Here is a 21,766-nt window from a genome sequence, read left to right as displayed (position 1 = left end):
GAGTTTTAAAGGTAATACAGATAGAAGGTGGTTTAATATCAGTTTGGGGGGGTCAGAAACGTTTAGATTACCCTACATAATAAGATTAATAGTTTGTTGTTCTATCGTGGAATTTGTTAATGGTTCCTTCGTGTGGTTTCACAGGGCGATCCCATAATTTTTCTCTCAGAAATAAGACCGAGGTTGTATTGCAGGTTATATTACATCTGAGTGCTGCTATCTCTTAGGTAGTTGGTGCTGGTTGTTGCTGCTTGTTTTTCTACATCTTGTTTGAACATGGAGTCTTGACTACTCAGCATGGAGATCCAACTATCACAGTGATGATACACCAATGCGTTATATGGTCAGTGGGTGCAAGCCAACAGAACCACTGTGTCCAACCCATGTCATCAATCAGCTAGGGACGAATCCCTCAACTCTGAACAATCAATGGTCTGCAATATTTTCTGACCTTTTAGGAGCTCCTCAGCTCTTTTGGAAATGCAGCAGAGGTGGAACTAAAAAAAGTCTCTGATACCAGATTCCAGAGAGAAAACCAGGAAAGGTGCATAAAGTCAGGGGAGGTGGAGCCGTGTGGCGGAAATGTGGCTGTGGTCCTGATCCAACTACATATCAGATGAGGAGTTTGCTGCCTACACACCATTTTTTAGATTTCTTTAGAATCCATTCACTTTCTTTGTGCTGTTCTATCCATTTTCTACAGAATGTCCCCTATATCAAAGATGACTATTTTTTTTTCAGTGAAGATAAGGTGCCACCTCAAGGTCCGTTTTTAATGTCATCTTCATCTTCAAATTACCACTGCTATATCCGCCGTTTTTAATGCAGCTTCAAAAATGACTCTGTATCCACAATATAGCTATGAGTACAGCTCTCTCTATAGTTTAAGTGCTTGCTTCACAGAACTCAGTGATGTTCTTTCTTTATTTAATGTGAAAATGCCGATGGAAAGCAGTGATTGACAGCTTTATGTCCACAATGCAGCATTCAAATCAAGGTTTCTTGTTTTTCAACTCAATGACATGCATTGGGCAGCTGGAATCTCAAGCAAAAGTTTTGTCTGCAATGAAAAGCATGAATGTCAAACTGATTGAATGAATCTTCCTTTCATGCTCTTAATTTCAAAGTTAAATTAGCTACTGCTTCGATGCGGCTGTTTCAGCACGAACATAACAACTGAAACAAAACCATTAATATACTTCATGTGGACGGAGCTGCTGCCGCCCCAGAAGCAAACCAAGAATGGTGTCTCCACGCAGCTGGTGGACAGAACACCACAGCAAACCCATCTGCAGTCTGGAGTTAACACATGATGTTACAACAAAGTGGAAAATTTCATCAACTGTGTTCTTGAATATAATTTTTCTTCAGACTATCTGACAAGAAATAACGCTCCAGTGATTTTAATAGAACGGCACTGGGAAAGTTTTAGCTTTAGCATTCAACTTCACAATATGTATGAAAATTTATATGGATGTCTTTGGACCCTCAGGCTCATAATGATAATAAAAAAAACACTGCTTTGTCAAATACTTAACACAGAATTACTGCCAGTGAAAATGAGCTGAGGATGACCTTGGTGCCATCGTCCCCCCACATATGAATGAACCCCCAGAGACGTGAGCTTGAGACCAGGCTGCTCAGCTCTAGGGGGAGTATTTCCTGTGACTGCAGGTGTCCCCAAAGCTCTAAATCCTTTAATTATGAGGCCATGGGAAATGTTCTCTAGAGAGCATTTAACGTGTGCTTGTTCTGCAAATTCAGCATACATTCATTCATTCATTTTCCAACCCGCTTAATCCGCTAACGCAGGTCGCGGGATTATATATATATATATATATATATATATATATATATATATATATATATATATATATATATATATATATATATATATATATATATATACATACATACATATATATATATATATAGTAAGACATAATGGTCCTAGGGGATATAAGTTGGTGGGAAATGACAAATAGAGCTTATTAGAGATCATTATTGATGGGGCTTTTAAAGCATCAGGTGCTGATGCAGGCTGTAGGAAGTAAAAATAAACTGAGACTGCAGGTTTTCATTGGTACACATTTGTTCAGTTCTGCCTTTGTATTCATTTGTATTCATACAATAAGAAGCGAGCAGTATATAGCAGTATATAAAGGGTATCCTGCACACAGTGGGTAAATATATTTCCCATTCTTCTCCTGTAGATCAAACAGCTTTTGTGTATGAGAACATCTTTAAAGGCCAACTTTACTACAGTGACTTGAAAGGCTTTCATGACCTCATGAAGTCTGCAGACGTTCAAAACCTCAGAGAACAATGTAAAGAGAAGTTTAACAAAATTGGACTCACTGGAGTGAAAGATTAACAGGCCAAAAATAAATAATAGACTCCCAAAAATATTTGATCAATTCTGTGGAATGAATAAATAAACCTGTGTGGTAATCAGCATGCCAGGCACACAGGGCTGTTTGAGATATTATTCAGCTCTATTTTGCATTATGTAAAGGAAATGAAGGGTGCAGGGAGAATTTGGAATTTTTAAACTTGGATCATTTGAATTCTTAGAGAAACTTCCAGACTAATTTCAAAGATATTGGTATTTTAAGTTTTGTCTTCTTGTTAGTTTCTTGTCTTTAGCTATTTTCAACCCAAGACTTCTGTGTATTGTTGAGCAAACTTGGAGCGTTCTACATTTTGAGTATCAGCATCAACATACCAGACAGTAACCTTGTGAAGACGCTCAGTCATTGACATGTTGTTCTTGGTGATGAATGGTGTACATGTCTCTGTAACACAGCCAAAGGACAGCTTGAAACAGACATTAAAATCGAGGGGCAGATTTTGTTCAGCCTTTAACAAGCTGGATAAACTCTGAGCTGAAGAGAGAAGCGTAATTAAATAAGATTTAAGGGCCTGCAGCTCCACAGGCAACCACCTTGATCTCAGAAGGTGTTGGAAGGTGTTGGTTTTAATCCGTCATTAAGGCTTGTTGTTGTCTTTGGCCTTGAGCTGGACACTCGCCTACGAGGCAGAACATAAAACTGATCTGTTCACTTCCTGTGAACCCAACTCAGAGGTTCGCTTCGTGGGGGACTACCAGAGGTTCGGTTCGTGGGGGACTACCAGAGGTTTCGTTGGTGGGGGACTACCAGAGGTTCAGTTAGTGGGGGACTACCAGAGGTTCAGTTTTGTGTGTGACTGCCAGAGGTTTGGTTTGTGGGGGACTACCAGAGGTTGAGTTTGTGGGGGACTACCAGAGGTTCCGTTTGTAGGGGACTACCAGAGGTTTCGTTTGTGGGGGACTACCAGAGGTTCAGTTTGTGGGGGACTACCACAGGTTCGGTTTGTGGGGGACTACCAGAGGTTCGGTTTGTGGGGGACTACCAGAGGTTCAGTTTGTGGGGGACTACCACAGGTTCGGTTTGTGGGGGACTACCAGAGGTTCAGTTTGTGGGGGACTACCACAGGTTCGGTTTGTGGGGGACTACCAGAGGTTCGGTTTGTGGGGGACTACCAGAGGTTCAGTTTGTGGGGGACTACCACAGGTTCGGTTTGTGGGGGACTACCAGAGGTTCAGTTTGTGGGGGACTACCACAGGTTCGGTTTGTGGGGGACTACCACAGGTTCGGTTTGTGGGGGACTACCAGAGGTTCGGTTCATGGTGTTATTCAGACTAAACGACGGCCGTCCCTGCAGCTGATTGTCAGGGGACTACCCGTACCCATCAGTCAAGTAGAAGCTTACAACCTGACATTAATCAGTTTGAATCTAATCAAACTGAATTTTATGACCTTAACTTTTTCTGCATGAGACGTGTGTGCTTCAGTGTACTATTATTTAGTCTTGTCTTGTTTTACTAGCTGTATTCTGCAAAACAATCATATTTTTTAACAACACAACCAAGCAGCACTTGAAGCAAAGATGAAAAAATATTTTAATGCTTTTAGACATATATTGGCAACACAATGCTGCTTTATAGAATGGAACAATCAATGTTATAAAGCCATAAAGCTGTTCTTTCCAGTTATAAGCTCTGCATATTGGAACACTATCACTGTTCTAGAGGCACTTCATTGCTTGACAACCTTTGTGTGTCAAGCACTAGAGCGTGATTGGTCACGAGCAGACACCTCTGACAGCTTATCATATGCCCGGTTGGTGTAGGCTTGTCACTAAGCTAATGGAGTGTTCTGAGGTTAATTGACTACCATATGAATCCCATCTATAAGCAATTAAGAGGTGTGGAAACACTGAGGCATTCCATCAACCCCCATTCCCACTTTAAATCAATTACTAGTCATGTCAGGACTGTGAAACCAGCAGATATTTACACGTTGTGTGACCTTCCTCCTGCGTGGACGTGGTCTCTTTTCTACCTTGAAGCATTGACTGATGGATTGACAAAGGTTCAGGTGATCAGGGGTCTTCACGCTCCCGTCAGGTGTCACAAAAGCTTCTGAATGTGATTTGCATGAGCTGATAGAAATCAAAGGTTACGTCACAGAGGAATTACATCACATGGTTACTAAAGCTACTACACTGATGTTGTTCACGTGATAAATATACAAATTTAATTAAGTTTATTACAAAAAGAAGTCTCAGAATTGAATAGTAATAAGTCAAAAGTTTTGTTTTAAAATCTAAGGTCTGAACATTAAAACGATGAGGCCGGCCTGTAGAGGACATACAGTACCTCCGCCCTCCGGCAGTCTGTTTTAATTAATGAAACTCTTTTCATGAGCTCTAATGTCCAACCGTATTACTATTATTGATCAAAATCTGTCAGTTTCATGGTTAATTAAAAAAAAGATTGCAAATTGCTTCACTAGGAACGTTAAAGTAAGCGATATATCACTCAATGCTTTATATATATATATATATATATATATATATATATATATATATATATATATATATATATATATATATATATATATATATATATATATATATATATATATATATATATATATATATATTTACACGTTGTGTGACCTTCCTCCTGCGTGGACGTGGTCTCTTTTCTACCTTGAAGCATTGACTGATGGATTGACAAAGGTTCAGGTGATCAGGGGTCTGATATATATATATATATATATATATATATATATATATATATATATATATATATAAACCAAAACTCCACAGAAGGTTTGGTCTTTGCCAACCACAACCAGATCAGTATTGGAGTGTGTGTTCAGCTAAAATAGGGTCTCGTCATCATCATCATATTCTCTGAGACACAATAAGAGAAGCAGAGAAGTGCATGTTGAGCAGCTGATTTTCTGGGGGATGTGGGAGATTTCCATTTATTACCTCGTTCTGCTCCCAGTGCTCCTCTGTAATTCTGCAAAGTCTTGCTGGAATGTTTTCCCTTTACGCTGCCATGACACACTTGCTGGAATCCCTGGAGACACACAAATGGAAAGGTGGTGATATGATATGTATGAGATTTTCCACCTTATCAGCCTCATCTGACTCACATGAGCCCTGGGGAGTTTAGAACATATTGTCCCGACTGTACTGCTACCATTTTAAGTGGAGATTCTCTGAGCAGGTTCCTGCTTCCCTTAGAATAGAGCAGACAGTTAAAGCAGGTCGTCACATTTGTTTTAGTGTGTATTATTTTAAAAGTTAGGGCACAACAGCTTTGTTCTTTCTCCACTCCGTCTCCTCTCTGCTGTGCAGCCCTAACATTAAATCTCATCTCAAAAATAACTCCTGAATTGCTCGAGAAAGTGAAGGTGGCTGTTTTCTTGCACTTTATAAGTATCTGAGGTTGTTTTTCTGTCTGTCAAATGTTTGGGGAAGTTTTTCACACACCCTTCCTCTGTCCTCCACAGCGCCTCCCAACAACATTTCAGTGGTGGCAGAAAACACTCCAGCCCCCTTCAGTCGATACCAAGCCCAGAATTTCACTCTCGTCTGCACTGCGAAAGGAGGGAAACCGGCCCCGTCGGTGAGTTACTGCTGAAGGTGCACCGCGACGCCCGTCTACTGGGGGGCGCCGCTGCAGCAACATCCCTGTCGTTGGTACAACAAAAGAAATTCTGCTTTGTGTTGACTCTTCAGTATGTTTTATGGGATGAGCACGCAGGTTAGTTCAAGTCAAGGTGCTGTGGACACGCCCTGAGCTCCAGCTCATTGGCTGAAGCACACAGCTAATGCTTTAGCATAGCAGTCACCGCTGTCACGCTGATGACACACCGGTGTGATGGATTACCAGCACTAACCTAGTCAAGCAGTGGAGTCATTATAAAGGTAGATCAGATTGGGGAAACAGACATGAACGTTATTGATGCGACTCTCTGAGCAGCTCATTTAATCACCGTGACATGATGGTGATGATTATCAGCACAAACGCAGCGTTTTGACGACTCCAGCGTGTCAGCTCACGTCTACACACAACTATTAGCATCAGCTTGTCAAGTGCGAGGCAAGGTAAGGCTTAAAATAGATGTGAGACGCACACGCCTGGCGTCATGTGAGCTCACGGCGTCTGTGTGAGGGTGGTCCCTGACTGTGTCTTCACACTGGGTCATTAATCATCATCCACGGGTGTTCGGAGGTGGGCCTGAGAAAACAGCAATTATGAGTCTGAGAGAGGCTTCAGAGGTGAACACAAGGTGACTGATTTAAATCTGTCAGCCACTTCCTGTTGTTGTGATTTCACAGGAGCTTTAATCCATTAAGGCTCAACGCCGCCGCTCATCTCCACCGTACTTTAAGGCTACGTCCACACGGAACCGCGTCCGTGGATCGACAACGATTATCAGCACAACAAGTCCGAGAAGGACAGGAGAGAGGACGACCTCCATCACAGAGTTCTCCACCAGGGGCCAGCGTGTCCCGGTCTGACCCAGAACTAGCATCGACGTCTTTGGCGAAGAATGAATGAATGAATGGATGAATGAATGAATAAATGGATGAACTTCATGACTCATAAATAAACAGACGAACAAAAGTCCAGCTGTCAGCGTGTTCATCAAGGCGTCTCCGCCGTGGAGCTGTTACACGTCAGAAAATAGGTTTTAACTCCGCCCATTCTGTGTGTACATGTAGACACGGGTCACACACATGTAGACACGGGTCACACACATATAGACACGGGTCACACACATGTAGACACAGGTCACACACATGTAGACACGGGTCACACACATGTAGACACGGGTCACACACACGTAGACACGGGTCACACACATGTAGACACGGGTCACACACACATAGACACGGGTCACACACATGTAGACACGGGTTACACACACGTAGACACGGGTCACACACACGTAGACACGGGTCACACACACGTAGACACGGGTCACACACATGTAGACACGGGTCACACACATGTAGACACGGGTCACACACATGTAGACACGGGTCACACACATGTAGACACGGGTCTCACACATGTAGACACGGGTCACACACATGGAGACACGGGTCACACACGTGTAGACACGGGTCACACACGTAGACACGGGTCACACACACGTAGACACGGGTCACACACATGTAGACACGGGTCACACACATGTAGACACGGGTCACACACACATAGACACGGGTCACACACACGTAGACACGGGTCACACACACGTAGACACGGGTCACACACATGTAGACACGGGTCTCACACATGTAGACACGGGTCACACACATGGAGACACGGGTCACACACATGGAGACACGGGTCACACACGTGTAGACACGGGTCACACACGTAGACACGGGTCACACACACGTAGACACGGGTCACACACATGTAGACACGGGTCACACACATGTAGACACGGGTCACACACACATAGACACGGGTCACACACATGTAGACACGGGTTACACACACGTAGACACGGGTCACACACACGTAGACACGGGTCACACACACGTAGACACGGGTCACACACATGTAGACACGGGTCACACACATGTAGACACGGGTCACACACATGTAGACACGGGTCACACACATGTAGACACGGGTCTCACACATGTAGACACGGGTCACACGCATGGAGACACGGGTCACACACGTGTAGACACGGGTCACACACGTAGACACGGGTCACACACACGTAGACACGGGTCACACACATGTAGACACGGGTCACACACATGTAGACACGGGTCACACACACATAGACACGGGTCACACACACGTAGACACGGGTCACACACACGTAGACACGGGTCACACACATGTAGACACGGGTCACACACATGTAGACACGGGTCACACACATGTAGACACGGGTCACACACATGTAGACACGGGTCTCACACATGTAGACACGGGTCACACACATGGAGACACGGGTCACACACATGGAGACACGGGTCACACACGTGTAGACACGGGTCACACACGTAGACACGGGTCACACACACGTAGACACGGGTCACACACATGTAGACACGGGTCACACACATGTAGACACGGGTCACACACACATAGACACGGGTCACACACATGTAGACACGGGTTACACACACGTAGACACGGGTCACACACACGTAGACACGGGTCACACACACGTAGACACGGGTCACACACATGTAGACACGGGTCACACACATGTAGACACGGGTCACACACATGTAGACACGGGTCACACACATGTAGACACGGGTCACACACATGTAGACACGGGTCTCACACATGTAGACACGGGTCACACACATGGAGACACGGGTCACACACGTGTAGACACGGGTCACACACGTAGACACGGGTCACACACACGTAGACACGGGTCACACACATGTAGACACGGGTCACACACATGTAGACACGGGTCACACACACGTAGACACGGGTCACACACACGTAGACACGGGTCACACACACGTAGACACGGGTCACACACATGTAGACACGGGTCACACACATGTAGACACGGGTCACACACATGTAGACACGGGTCACACACATGTAGACACGGGTCTCACACATGTAGACACGGGTCACACACATGGAGACACGGGTCACACACATGGAGACACGGGTCACACACGTGTAGACACGGGTCACACACGTAGACACGGGTCACACACACGTAGACACGGGTCACACACATGTAGACACGGGTCACACACATGTAGACACGGGTCACACACACATAGACACGGGTCACACACATGTAGACACGGGTTACACACACGTAGACACGGGTCACACACACGTAGACACGGGTCACACACACGTAGACACGGGTCACACACATGTAGACACGGGTCACACACATGTAGACACGGGTCACACACATGTAGACACGGGTCACACACATGTAGACACGGGTCTCACACATGTAGACACGGGTCACACACATGGAGACACGGGTCACACACGTGTAGACACGGGTCACACACACTGACGTCACAGCGGTTTTCGTGGCAGGGACACGCCCCCCAGATAGACAAAGTGTGGGTTACAGCGTCACCACGACAACGCAGACCCAGCGTCTACAAAAGGCTTCTGTTTGGCCGGCGTTCTGGTCCTGGACATGTGGTTGTGGTGTGGACCGAAGGCGTAACCGTAGGACAACAGTTGGGTTGTCACAGATCTGTCTGCGTGTGGGCGGGGCGTGGGAGGGCCTCCCAGCTCCCAGCAGGTCATTCAGCCCAGGCTGTGTTGGTGTGGAAGACATGCTGAAAATAAAGAACTCCTAACATGTAGAATGTTTAGTAGAAGGTCGAGCAGAGCGTTGACCTGTTCTGTTGTTGGGCTGTTTCAGTGAACACGTTTTCACGTGTTAGTCCGGTCCCGTTCTAAAGGACACGCTTCAGCTTCAGAGCTACGCTCATGTGACGCTACACAGACCCACAGTTAGTTTTCTGTTCTGCTGACTCCTTCAAGTACTTTACAATACTACAATACAACACTTTACAGTACACTTTACAACAACACGTATGAAACACATCTGTAGCTCTCTAAACCCAGCAGCTTGGCTTACAGGAGGTGTTCAGAGCCCGATGGTACGGCCCCTGGTGGTCTCATCGTGGACAGCACCCACCCCCCGTGTTGCCCACTTTGTGCCTGGAAGGAAACCGGTTCATGGTGACGACTAGTCTGTCCTGGAGGCAAACTGACGCAGGTTGATGATGGAATGATGCAAGAGCTGAAGCCGGCTGTGAAAGTTGCTCTGGCTGTGTGCAGAGCTGATTACGGCCCGACACGTGTTCTGTTGGACCGTTCCAGAACCAGCCAACAAACGGGCAGGTTTCATGAGAGGTTGTTGGAAGTTGGCTCTGAGTCCTGCAAACTTTTCTCAGTGAGATCTCTCTCTAGGGTCCTCAGTCAGTGAAAGGATTCCTTTAAATAACGCAGGAGTAGCGCCGGATTTCAACGGTGGTTGTTCAATGATTATTAGGAATGTTCCAGCTGGCCCATTCTAACCAACTACCAACCGTGTGGATGAGGTCGTTCCTAAGGGACCTGTGGTAACATGATCAGAGTCAAACTGGTGGTACGCTGCTGTTTAACATGTATTAACAATCTGAAACCAGTCGTGTCCAATGGGACGCCTGGGCGTCTCTGTTCCAGACCTCTGGGAATAAAACGGACCCTTTAATCAGTTTGTAAAAAAACACACAAAAAAAGCATCAATTATTGTCCTTGATGAGCAGTCAGTTTTAAGAATGTGCACGTTTACAAAGCATTTGTTCTATGTGTGCTGTTTCCACAGTCATGCTGCATAATGAAAGTCATTAGCGTGTTTGTTGGTATTTGTGTGAACGGCTCCGGCCCGGTTGTGTGTCTGCAGCTTCAAACGCTCCCGTTGCTTTTGATGAAACTTATTTGGTCTTCGTCGGCGCTGCTGCCGGCGGGCGTTTGGTGAAATGAGCTTTTGTCAGCTCTATTTTCAATGTCACATCACGGCGCGCCTCACGGAGAACCGCTCCATTCATCCCGCTGCACCAAACAGCAGATAAATAACGTCCCTCCACCTTCGTCCAGTGTCTGTCACGCTGAAACCAGTCAGTGATGCTCATAACTGTCCACCGTGAGAACAGGAAGTAAACCTTGACAATAAAAGTATTACTGAGCTGAAACCCGCTTTAACGCCACATAAAGAAACCGGTTATAACCCCTGACTGACGGCGCTGTAAAGGTTTGGATGCTGAAGCTGCAGCTTCACTCACGTTTCCGCCTCATTGTCACCTAATGATTGCTTTATCTTTTGATTTTTTTAACATTGAAGCGATGTGGACCTCTCGCGTCCTGACAGTGTGATCAGGGTCATGACCCCGACCCACACCCGGACCCTGACCTCTGGACACAAACTCTTCCCCCAAACTCAGACTGAAGCTGTGTGTTTGTTTCAGGATATTTTGTCGGGTCCTTGACGGAGTGAAAGACATTCTCTGTTGCTAAGCAACGCCCCTTTGCCTTTGATCATCCTGTGTAATGTCTCACACTTCAGGCTTAACACACATTTGAAGAAGTTCATGCAGCACTGAGTTACTGCAGACCGCTAACCTCACCCCCTCCAGGGGGCAGCATGGGTTAGCCTACAATGCTACATGCTACATTATTGTGTCATCTCAGACCCACCGCTGCTACCCCATTAATATGGTGCATTCCATTTGGATCAACCAGAGCCCCCCCAGCTGTCTGCCCCTGGCCCACATCCTGCAGGTAGAGGGGCAGCGATGGGTTAAAATTGTTGGAATGAAGGAGCGGCGGGCGGTACAGGAAGTAGTCTGATCCGAGGTTCCACTAACATTCATCCTTCACAGCCGTGTCCTGATGGAACACGCTGCCCCTCTCTAAAGGTTCCGTCAGATGGTCCCGGAGCTACCGGGGGGGGCTGATGTTCAACCGGTCGTCTGTTCGTAATGGAACGCCCCCCCCCAGAAGCAGGATGAAGGCTAGTCGTACCTGATGGGTTCCTGTAATAAATATCTGTTAGTGCTGCACCGGCTCATAAACATTCAGGAGAATGTTGGAACCCCCCATCATCCTGGGGGGGTTCCATTCACTGTGGTATTGTTTCTATATCTGATGTCATGAAGTCAAGCCGGTCCTCGTGCCGCTCATTACAGCATCCTCCAAACACAAGCCGTCCTGATTGGACAGGAGACGGATAATGACAGCCCCCCCGTGTCCTTCCCTCTGCCCCCCCATCCTCTCTGTTTCTCATTCAATCGCTCCGTCATTATGAAAATTGCTGCCTTGTCCTTTTGACTCGGGCCTGATTAATCGATGCAAATGAAGGTGTGTGTGTGTGTGTGTGTGTGTGTGTGTGTGTGTGTGTGTGTGTGTGTGTGTGTGTGTGTGTGTGTGTGTGTGTGTGTGTCACATGTTTCTGATTCAGGACGTTTGAGATGCCTGCATTAACCCCTCGGTGTCGGGCTGGAACACTGACCCAGTCCGCTGACTCGTGTCTACAGACTGAATCCTCCTGGTCTGGTCTACTTCCTGACATACAGGACGACCAATGAGAAGTAGCCAATAAAAGCTCCCGTGTCACTTGTGTTGGAGATGCTTCTGTTGGCGTCTTTATCATCACTGGTTAAATAAATCAGTGTTTGTTCTTCAGAGGAGACGTCCCCCCCCTTATCGCCGCCTGTCAGACAACGAACAGGGCAAAATGAGATTTTACCAAATGAGTAGCAGCATAAAGAAACCCCATTGAAGCGCTGTCAGGTGTCTCCTTCTGACACCGGGGTCCTACGGGGTCCTACAGGGTCCTACGAGGCGCGGTGCCTCGTCTGGACTTCAGTCTGTCTTCCTCTCTGACTGTCTCTGTCTGGGGGGGGGGGGGGGGGGGCTGAAACAGAGGCGCAGCAATTCAGCTTCACAAGCGGACGATGTTCACTCTTCATTCTGTCATTACGAAACACCTTTCAGCTCCAGCAGAGAAACGATTTCCACCTGTGATCCCCCCCCCAGAGTGAAAGACCTGCAGGATCAGGACACCTAAACCAGGCCTACCTGTCGTCAGCCACCAGTACAGGTGCTCGGATCAGTCTAATCCACGCCGCCGTCCCCCCACCCGCTGTGATGGTTAATGAAGACCTCCACCTCTGCAGTGCTTCAGGAGCTGGTGGGGGTGTTTATATTCTGACACCCCCCAAACCTCTGCAGCTGTGTGTGCACTGAGTCCTCTGTCATTTACCCTTTAGAGGAGCTGCAGCATAATGTGTGTGTGTGTGTGTGTGTGTGTGTGTGTGTGTGTGTGTGTGTGTGTGTGTGTGTGTGTGTGTGTGTGTGTGTGTGTGTGTGTGTGTGTGTGTGTGTGTGTGTGTGTGTGCATTAAAGGTTGCACTTACCGACAATATCATTAGTCATCTTTAATAACTAATTACTCTGATCTATTTTCAGAACGTCTCCAACAAGAACAATTTATGAGGTTTGTTACTTCTGCTGAGCGCAGAAGAAAGACGGTCCTGTTGAAGAACTCAGATCTGGCCCCCTCCATTGAAAACACCACACTAAAGTGAACAAAAGGTTTTTGAAAAAGTGAGGGTAGTTCATCCCATCTTAACTCTGACTAAACGTTGTGAACAAAGTTAACGTCCTAACTTGTGTCTGATGTTATTTTTCTTTATTGATTGATAGTTTGTTCCTTGATTGATGGAGTTCTGTGGGTTTAATAACCTGACAAATGAAAAGGATTTATGTTAGAAGGGAGAAACAAACAAACATGTTTTTTCTGTCTAACTGTAATGTTTGGAACTAGAATCAGTCAGAAATTCAGTTATTTAACATTAAGGAGTAGTTACATTTAGTTACATTACACTGAGTTACATTTAGTTACATTTATTAGTTACATTAAGGAGTAGTTACATTTAGTTACATTACACTGAGTTACATTTAGTTACATTTATTAGTTACATTAAGGAGTAGTTACATTTAGTTACATTACACTGAGTTACATTTAGTTACATTACACTGAGTTACATTTAGTTACATTTATTAGTTACATTAAGGAGTAGTTACATTTAGTTACATTACACTGAGTTACATTTAGTTACATTTATTAGTTACATGAAGGAGTAGTTACATTTAGTTACATTAAATGAGTTACATTTAGTTACATGTATTAGTTACATTAAGGAGTAGTTACATTTAGTTACATTACACGGAGTTACATTTAGTTACATTTATTAGTTACATTAAGGAGTAGTTACATTTAGTTACATTACACTGAGTTACATTTAGTTACATTTATTAGTTACATGAAGGAGTAGTTACATTTAGTTACATTACACTGAGTTACATTTAGTTACATTTATTAGTTACATGAAGGAGTAGTTACATTTAGTTACATTACACTGAGTTACATTTAGTTACATTTATTAGTTACATTAAGGAGTAGTTACATTTAGTTACATTACACTGAGTTACATTAGTTACATTTATTAGTTACATTAAGGAGTAGTTACATTTAGTTACATTACATTGAGTTACATTTAGTTACATTTATTAGTTACATTAAGAAGTAGTTACATTTAGTTACATTACACTGAGTTACATTTAGTTACATTTATTAGTTACATTAAGGAGTAGTTACATTTAGTTACATTACACTGAGTTACATTTAGTTACATTTATTAGTTACATGAAGGAGTAGTTACATTTAGTTACATTACACTGAGTTACATTTAGTTACATTTATTAGTTACATGAAGGAGTAGTTACATTTAGTTACATTACACTGAGTTACATTTAGTTACATTTATTAGTTACATTAAGGAGTAGTTACATTTAGTTACATTACACTGAGTTACATTTAGTTACATTTATTAGTTACATTAAGGAGTAGTTACATTTAGTTACATTACACTGAGTTACATTTAGTTACATTTATTAGTTACATTAAGGAGTAGTTACATTTATGTTACATTACACTGAGTTACATTTAGTTACATTTATTAGTTACATTAAGGAGTAGTTACATTTATGTTACATTACACTGAGTTACATTTAGTTACATTTATTAGTTACATTAAGGAGTAGTTACATTTAGTTACATTACACTGAGTTGCATTAGTTACATTTATTAGTTACATTAAGGAGTAGTTACATTTAGTTACATTACATTGAGTTACATTTAGTTACATTTATTAGTTACATTAAGGAGTAGTTACATTTAGTTACATTACACTGAGTTACATTTAGTTACATTTATTAGTTACATGAAGGAGTAGTTACATTTAGTTACATTACACTGAGTTACATTTAGTTACATTTATTAGTTACATTAAGGAGAAGTTACATTTAGTTACATTACACTGAGTTACATTTAGTTACATTTATTAGTTACATTAAGGAGTAGTTACATTTAGTTACATTACACTGAGTTACATTTAGTTACATTTATTAGTTACATTAAGGAGTAGTTACATTTATGTTACATTACACTGAGTTACATTTAGTTACATTTATTAGTTACATTAAGGAGTAGTTACATTTAGTTACATTACACTGAGTTACATTTAGTTACATTTATTAGTTACATTAAGGAGTAGTTACATTTAGTTACATTACACTGAGTTACATTTAGTTACATTTATTAGTTACATTAAGGAGTAGTTACATTTAGTTACATTACACTGAGTTACATTTAGTTACATTTATTAGTTACATTAAGGAGTAGTTACATTTAGTTACATTACACTGAGTTACATTTAGTTACATTTATTAGTTACATTAAGGAGTAGTTACATTTAGTTACATTACACTGAGTTACATTTAGTTACATTTATTAGTTACATTAAGGAGTAGTTACATTTAGTTACATTACACTGAGTTACATTTAGTTACATTTATTAGTTACATTAAGGAGTAGTTACATTTAGTTACATTTATTAGTTACATTAAGGAGTAGTTACATTTAGTTACATTACACTGAGTTACATTTAGTTACATTTATTAGTTACATTAAGGAGTAGTTACATTTAGTTACATTACACTGAGTTACATTTAGTTACATTTATTAGTTACATTAAGGAGTAGTTACATTTAGTTACATTACACTGAGTTACATTTAGTTACATTTATTAGTTACATCTGGCCCTTTGAGGACAGTAATGATGATGTGGTCCTCAGTGAAAATGAGGTTGACCCCCCTGTTCTAGAGTGTCAGAACCAACAACCACGAGCCACTTCCTCATGTGAGGTCATGAACCCGGTGTGGACGTGTGCTGACCCACTGATGGTGGGCGTTCCATTTCGAATCAGCTCTGAATGCTGCTATTGAACCCAGGATGACTGGATTCCTGAGGAGGCTGGCCTCCTTCAACATCTGTCCTAAGCTCCTTCTCATGTTCTATCAGTGCGTAGTCTCCAGTGTGCTGTCATACGCCATTGTGTGTTGGGGTGGGGGGGCCAGGAAAAGAGATATGGACCGTCTGAACAGACTCATCCGCAGAGCGGGCTCAGTGGTCGGGCTGAGCCTGGACTCTGGAGACAGTTCTGGGGAGCAGGACCATGTCTAAAGTGTCAGCGCCTCCACAGAGAGGCTGAGGTCCTCCTTCGTGCCATCAGGGGGTACAATGACTCTCTCAGGAGGAGGGGGGGGTGGCGAGGTCAGCACGGGGTTGAATGGATTTGGACTTAATTTAATCTTATTCTGTTTATATTTTAATTTTTGTAGTATATGTCCTGTTAGTGCTACATGTGTCTGTTAGTGTCTGTTAGTGTCTGTTAGTGTCTGTTAGTGTCTGTTAGTGTCTGTTGGTATCTGTCCTGTGGTCTGTCCTGTTTGGTTTCTGTTTTTCCCGGTGTTTGGCTGAGCAGTGGATGTGTACAATTTCCTCCGGGATTATTCAAGTATCTATCTATCTATCTATCTATCTATCTATCTATCTATCTATCTATCTATCTATCTATCTATCTATCTATCTATCTATCTATCTATCTATCTATCTATCTATCTATCTATCTATCTATCTATCTATCTATCTATCTATCTATCTATCTATCTATCTATCTATCTATCTATCTATCTGTCTATGACGGCGTGTGGTTTAACGATGCTGAGTTCGATACCGACGCCGCGGTTCTGAAGAGGTCCGACTGAATAGGAGTGGAGGGGTGAATTCTGGTGATTCTTGGTGAACACTGAAGCCGTTGTTGTTGACGTGAGCGATCGCTGTAGAGGTGACTCATGATTCAGAGACTCACACAGAGGTCATCCAGCAGTCAAGGACTTCCTCCACCCCATGTGTGAACATGAACGTCTCATTGGGATTGGTCCTCAGAGGATCGGACACTTCACTGCCGTGTCCCCACTCAGGACAACATCGCTGGTGGGAGCATGAAGACACAGTCGTACCCTCTGTAACAATAAAACACCCGCATGCTTTCAAATAGAAGCACTTTGAATCCAAAGGCCAAAGATGCCTGAGTTTCCTGCAGGTAGACCCTTCTCCAGCGTGTTTATTCTGGCGGGGGCACACGCTCTGACTCCACAGCCTTATCCCAATGCTAATATCTGGAGGTTATGTGGGAACATAAATTCCCTGTCAGCAGATGAGGCACCCAGAGATTTTAATAGACTCATGAAAGGGTGAGAAAACTCCTGTAATACCCCAGGAAAAACCCTCTCGGCTGCAGCCGAGCCCTACTGTTACAGGGCTCACACACCAAATGATTTTACAGCTACACTAATCAATACTTCCATATCAGCCACGCAGACAGCCCTCTACATACTAATGCCAACGCGTGAGGAAGAAACCTGCTCAGGTCGTAGAAACGTAGAAGACGTGCTGACGGTAATAATGTGGGTAAAGCAGAGAGACTTGTTTCACATGATGGGCGATGGAGATCAGCGTCTGGATCCACACGCTTCTCAAAGCGTGTCTCTATATGATGGGTAACATCTACAACCATTGGACCGACACGGCCCGATGACATCACCACAGTCCGGTCGGGTCTGGACACAGATTCTGGTTCAGGATGGAAAACTGGAGACTGTGAGAAAACAACTCAATAAAACATAGAGACCGAATCTGTGTTCACTCCTTCTGGTCTGAGCTCTCTTTGAAATACACAGCTCTAGAGCCTGAAGCGAACCACCACGACCGAAACGCTGTTGATCTCAAATAACTTCAAAATAAAAAAATGTATACAGAAGTTTCCGCACTATATGGAGCACTAGATTATAAGGGCACTGTCGGTTTTTGAGAAAATTAAAGGCTTTTAGTTGCGCCTTATAGTACAGAAAATACTGTGATTCCTAATTCCAGGGCGGGGCTATTATCACTATCATGTATTGCTTTTAGGCACACTGACAGCGATGAACCAGCTGACTTCCTGTTGCTGGTGTTTCCTAGTTAGTCGATAATGTTCTAGCAGATAGACTCACCTGTTCAGGATGTCCCCGATGGGACATGCTGCAGGTCCAGTAGGTCTCTCCTGAAACCAAAAAGCCTGGAGCATGAACAGGCAGTGGAGGGGTGTCAGTTCACCTCCTGAGCACTGCAAAGGCACCCTTGAGCAAGGCACCGTCCTCCACAAGCTGCACCAGTGAGGAGCTGCCCACCGCTCTACCTCCCACTATTTACCTCAATGCCGTTCAGACCCTCAATGCCGTGTGTGTGTGTGTGTGTGTGTGTGTGTGTGTGTGTGTGTGTTTCAGGGCCTGTACCACATACATACGTGTGTCACTGCGTCTCACTGGAGCCTCTGTCCTTGTGTTGAAGGTGTACTTCAAGCGTGACGGCGAGCTGATCGAGGTGATCTCCTACACCCAGAGCCCCGGCGGCGAGCAGGGCGCCGGCTCGGCGGGCGTCCGAGGAGCCAGGCCCCTCATCAGCAGGGACCTGGACGACACCAAACTGCAGCGGTCCCTGTCCCTCCTGAACCCTGAGGGCCGCTCGTCCCGGCTCCACACGGAGACCCCCGACCGGGGCCACACCCAGGGCCAGCAGGCCCACCAGCCCAGCCCCACCACGGAGGTGATCCCGGAGACGGTGGTGAGCCGGGAGTTCCCCCGCTGGGTGCACAGCACCGACCCGCTGTACTACTTCAGCCACGCCCACCTGCCCCAGAGCGACGGGTCGGTTGTGGTCCAGGCCCGGCTCACCTGGACCCTCAACCCCCAACTGGACAACGACGCCCTGTTCAGCTGCGAGGTCAAGCACCCTGCGCTGTCCATGCCCATGCAGACGGAGGTCACTTTGGGTGAGTATGTCAGCGTTACCTGTTGCCCCGGCAACCCAAACACCATCAATCACCCTCCCCCCTGTTGTCTCCTGTCGTCTCCTGTGGCCCCTGATAAACCTGGACCCAGAACAGGTCCCCCCCCGGCTCCAGCCAAACACCAGATTGACAGAGTTCCTGATAGAGCGTCTGTAGGTAGAGCGTCTGTTGGTAGGGCATCTGTAGGTAGAGCGTCTGTAGGTAGAGCGTCTGTAGGTAGAGCGTCTGTAGGTAGAGCGTCTGTAGGTAGAGCGTCTGTTGGTAGAGCGTCTGTAGGTAGAGCGTCTGTAGGTAGAGCGTCTGTAGGTAGAGCGTCTGTTGGTAGAGCGTCTGTAGGTAGAGCGTCTGTTGGTAGGGCGTCTGTAGGTAGAGCGTCTGTAGGTAGAGCGTCTGTTGGTAGAGCGTCTGTTGGTTGAGCGTCTGTTGGTAGAGTGTCTGTAGGTAGAGCGTCTGTACGTAGAGCGTCTGTACGTAGAGCGTCTGTTGGTAGAGCGTCTGTAGGTGGAGCGTCTGTAGGTGGAGCGTCTGTTGGTAGAGCGTCTGTTGGTGGAGCGTCTGTAGGTGGAGCGTCTGTAGGTAGAGCGTCTGTTGGTAGAGCGTCTGTTGGTGGAGCGTCTGTAGGTGGAGCGTCTGTAGGTAGAGCGTCTGTAGGTGGAGCGTCTGTAGGTGGAGCGTCTGTAGGTAGAGCGTCTGTTGGTAGAGCGTCTGTAGGTGGAGCGTCTGTAGGTGGAGCGTCTGTAGGTGGAGCGTCTGTAGGTAGAGCGTCTGTTGGTAGAGCGTCTGTAGGTAGAGCGTCTGTAGGTAGAGCGTCTGTTGGTGGAGCGTCTGTTGGTGGAGCGTCTGTAGGTAGAGCGTCTGTAGGTAGAGCGTCTGTTGGTAGAGCGTCTGTTGGTAGAGCGTCTGTTGGTAGAGTGTCTGTAGGTAGAGCGTCTGTACGTAGAGCGTCTGTACGTAGAGCGTCTGTTGGTAGAGCGTCTGTTGGTGGAGCGTCTGTAGGTGGAGCGTCTGTAGGTAGAGCGTCTGTAGGTGGAGCGTCTGTAGGTGGAGCGTCTGTAGGTAGAGCGTCTGTTGGTAGAGCGTCTGTAGGTGGAGCGTCTGTAGGTAGAGCGTCTGTAGGTGGAGCGTCTGTAGGTAGAGCGTCTGTTGGTAGAGCGTCTGTAGGTAGAGCGTCTGTAGGTGGAGCGTCTGTAGGTAGAGCGTCTGTAGGTGGAGCGTCTGTAGGTAGAGCGTCTGTTGGTAGAGCGTCTGTAGGTGGAGCGTCTGTAGGTAGAGCGTCTGTTGGTAGAGCGTCTGTAGGTAGAGCGTCTGTAGGTGGAGCGTCTGTAGGTAGAGCGTCTGTAGGTGGAGCGTCTGTAGGTGGAGCGTCTGTAGGTGGAGCGTCTGTTGGTGGAGCGTCTGTAGGTGGAGCGTCTGTAGGTGGAGCGTCTGTTGGTGGAGCGTCTGTAGGTGGAGCGTCTGTAGGTGGAGCGTCTGTTGGTGGAGCGTCTGTAGGTGGAGCGTCTGTTGGTGGAGCATCTGTAGGTGGAGCGTCTGTAGGTAGAGCGTCTGTAGGTAGAGCGTCTGTAGGTGGAGCGTCTGTAGGTGGAGCGTCTGTAGGTAGAGCGTCTGTAGGTAGAGCGTCTGTAGGTAGAGCGTTCCTCCTGACTGTCAGACGAGCTGCATCACATGTAAATTGAAGAACGGGTTTGAAAAAGGAATTTGATCATCTGAAAACTATCAAAGCAGAAGGTGCAGCGATGCAGAGAATCCAGAAAAAAACAGCCAAATTTAGCTTTTAGTTTTAATAATGTGTGCTCCAGGGTACACACACACACACACACACACACACACACACACGCACGCACGCACGCACGCACACACACACACACACACACACACACACACACACACACACACACACACACACACACACACACACAGTCTTTTTCTCTTTTTCATTTCAAAACAAAGATGGTTTCCAGCAGATCCAATTAACACTTCAAAGACAGGCGCTGGCGCGTCGCTCTGGAACAACCCTGACACGGTAAACAGACACGTTATCTTCCATCAGACAGCAGAAACAATGAGGAGAATCACGGCCGTGTTTACTTCCTGTGTGGCGTCCGACTGCTTCTGTTTCTTCCTCACATCACCACGTCTCATTAATTAAAGTGTCCCCTCCCCCTGCTGGTGAGTGGATGTAGACAACGTGTCATCGTGGTGATCTATAGGAGTGTTTCACTCAGCACACGCGTGATGTGATGAACCAGATCTACACCATCACCAGTTTCTGGTGGGAGTGATCCAGATCAGGTCCTGTGGGTTCAGTTTGATCCAAACAGCAGCTTCACGTTCCAGCATGGACATGGAGGACTTCCTGGACGAGTATCCTAATGAAGACAGATCACCTCCGTTCAATCCAGCATCCTGTGATGAGGCAGAACAGAGTTTTGGGTCCATCTGTAGTTCTACAATGTTGGTCCAGAACACTGTGATGAAGCTGGTGAAGGACAGAAGCTCTAATATTTTTAATTGATCACCACAAGACATGAAGGAAACCTGCCGTTCGTTATAAAACAAGACAGAAACTGTGTTTGTGAACTTTAATTGGAGCCCAAA

The 21,766-nt window shown here is 45.4% G+C and overlaps 1 protein-coding gene across 1 annotated transcript in view; it reads left to right on the top strand.

The window, feature by feature from the left end:
• igsf21a (immunoglobin superfamily, member 21a) overlaps positions 1 to 21,766 on the top strand; it is a 139,492-nt gene that overhangs the window by 102,059 nt on the left and 15,667 nt on the right. The window contains exons 5-6 of the mRNA XM_068315464.1: positions 5,853 to 5,968; positions 18,670 to 19,150. Coding sequence (XP_068171565.1) covers positions 5,853 to 5,968; positions 18,670 to 19,150 — 597 coding nt within the window. The remainder of the gene's footprint in view (positions 1 to 5,852; positions 5,969 to 18,669; positions 19,151 to 21,766) is intronic.

Source organism: Antennarius striatus, chromosome 5 (assembly GCF_040054535.1).
Source record: "Antennarius striatus isolate MH-2024 chromosome 5, ASM4005453v1, whole genome shotgun sequence".
Taxonomy (NCBI): Eukaryota; Metazoa; Chordata; class Actinopteri; order Lophiiformes; family Antennariidae; genus Antennarius; species Antennarius striatus.
This window is presented reverse-complemented; position numbering and strand designations above follow the sequence as displayed.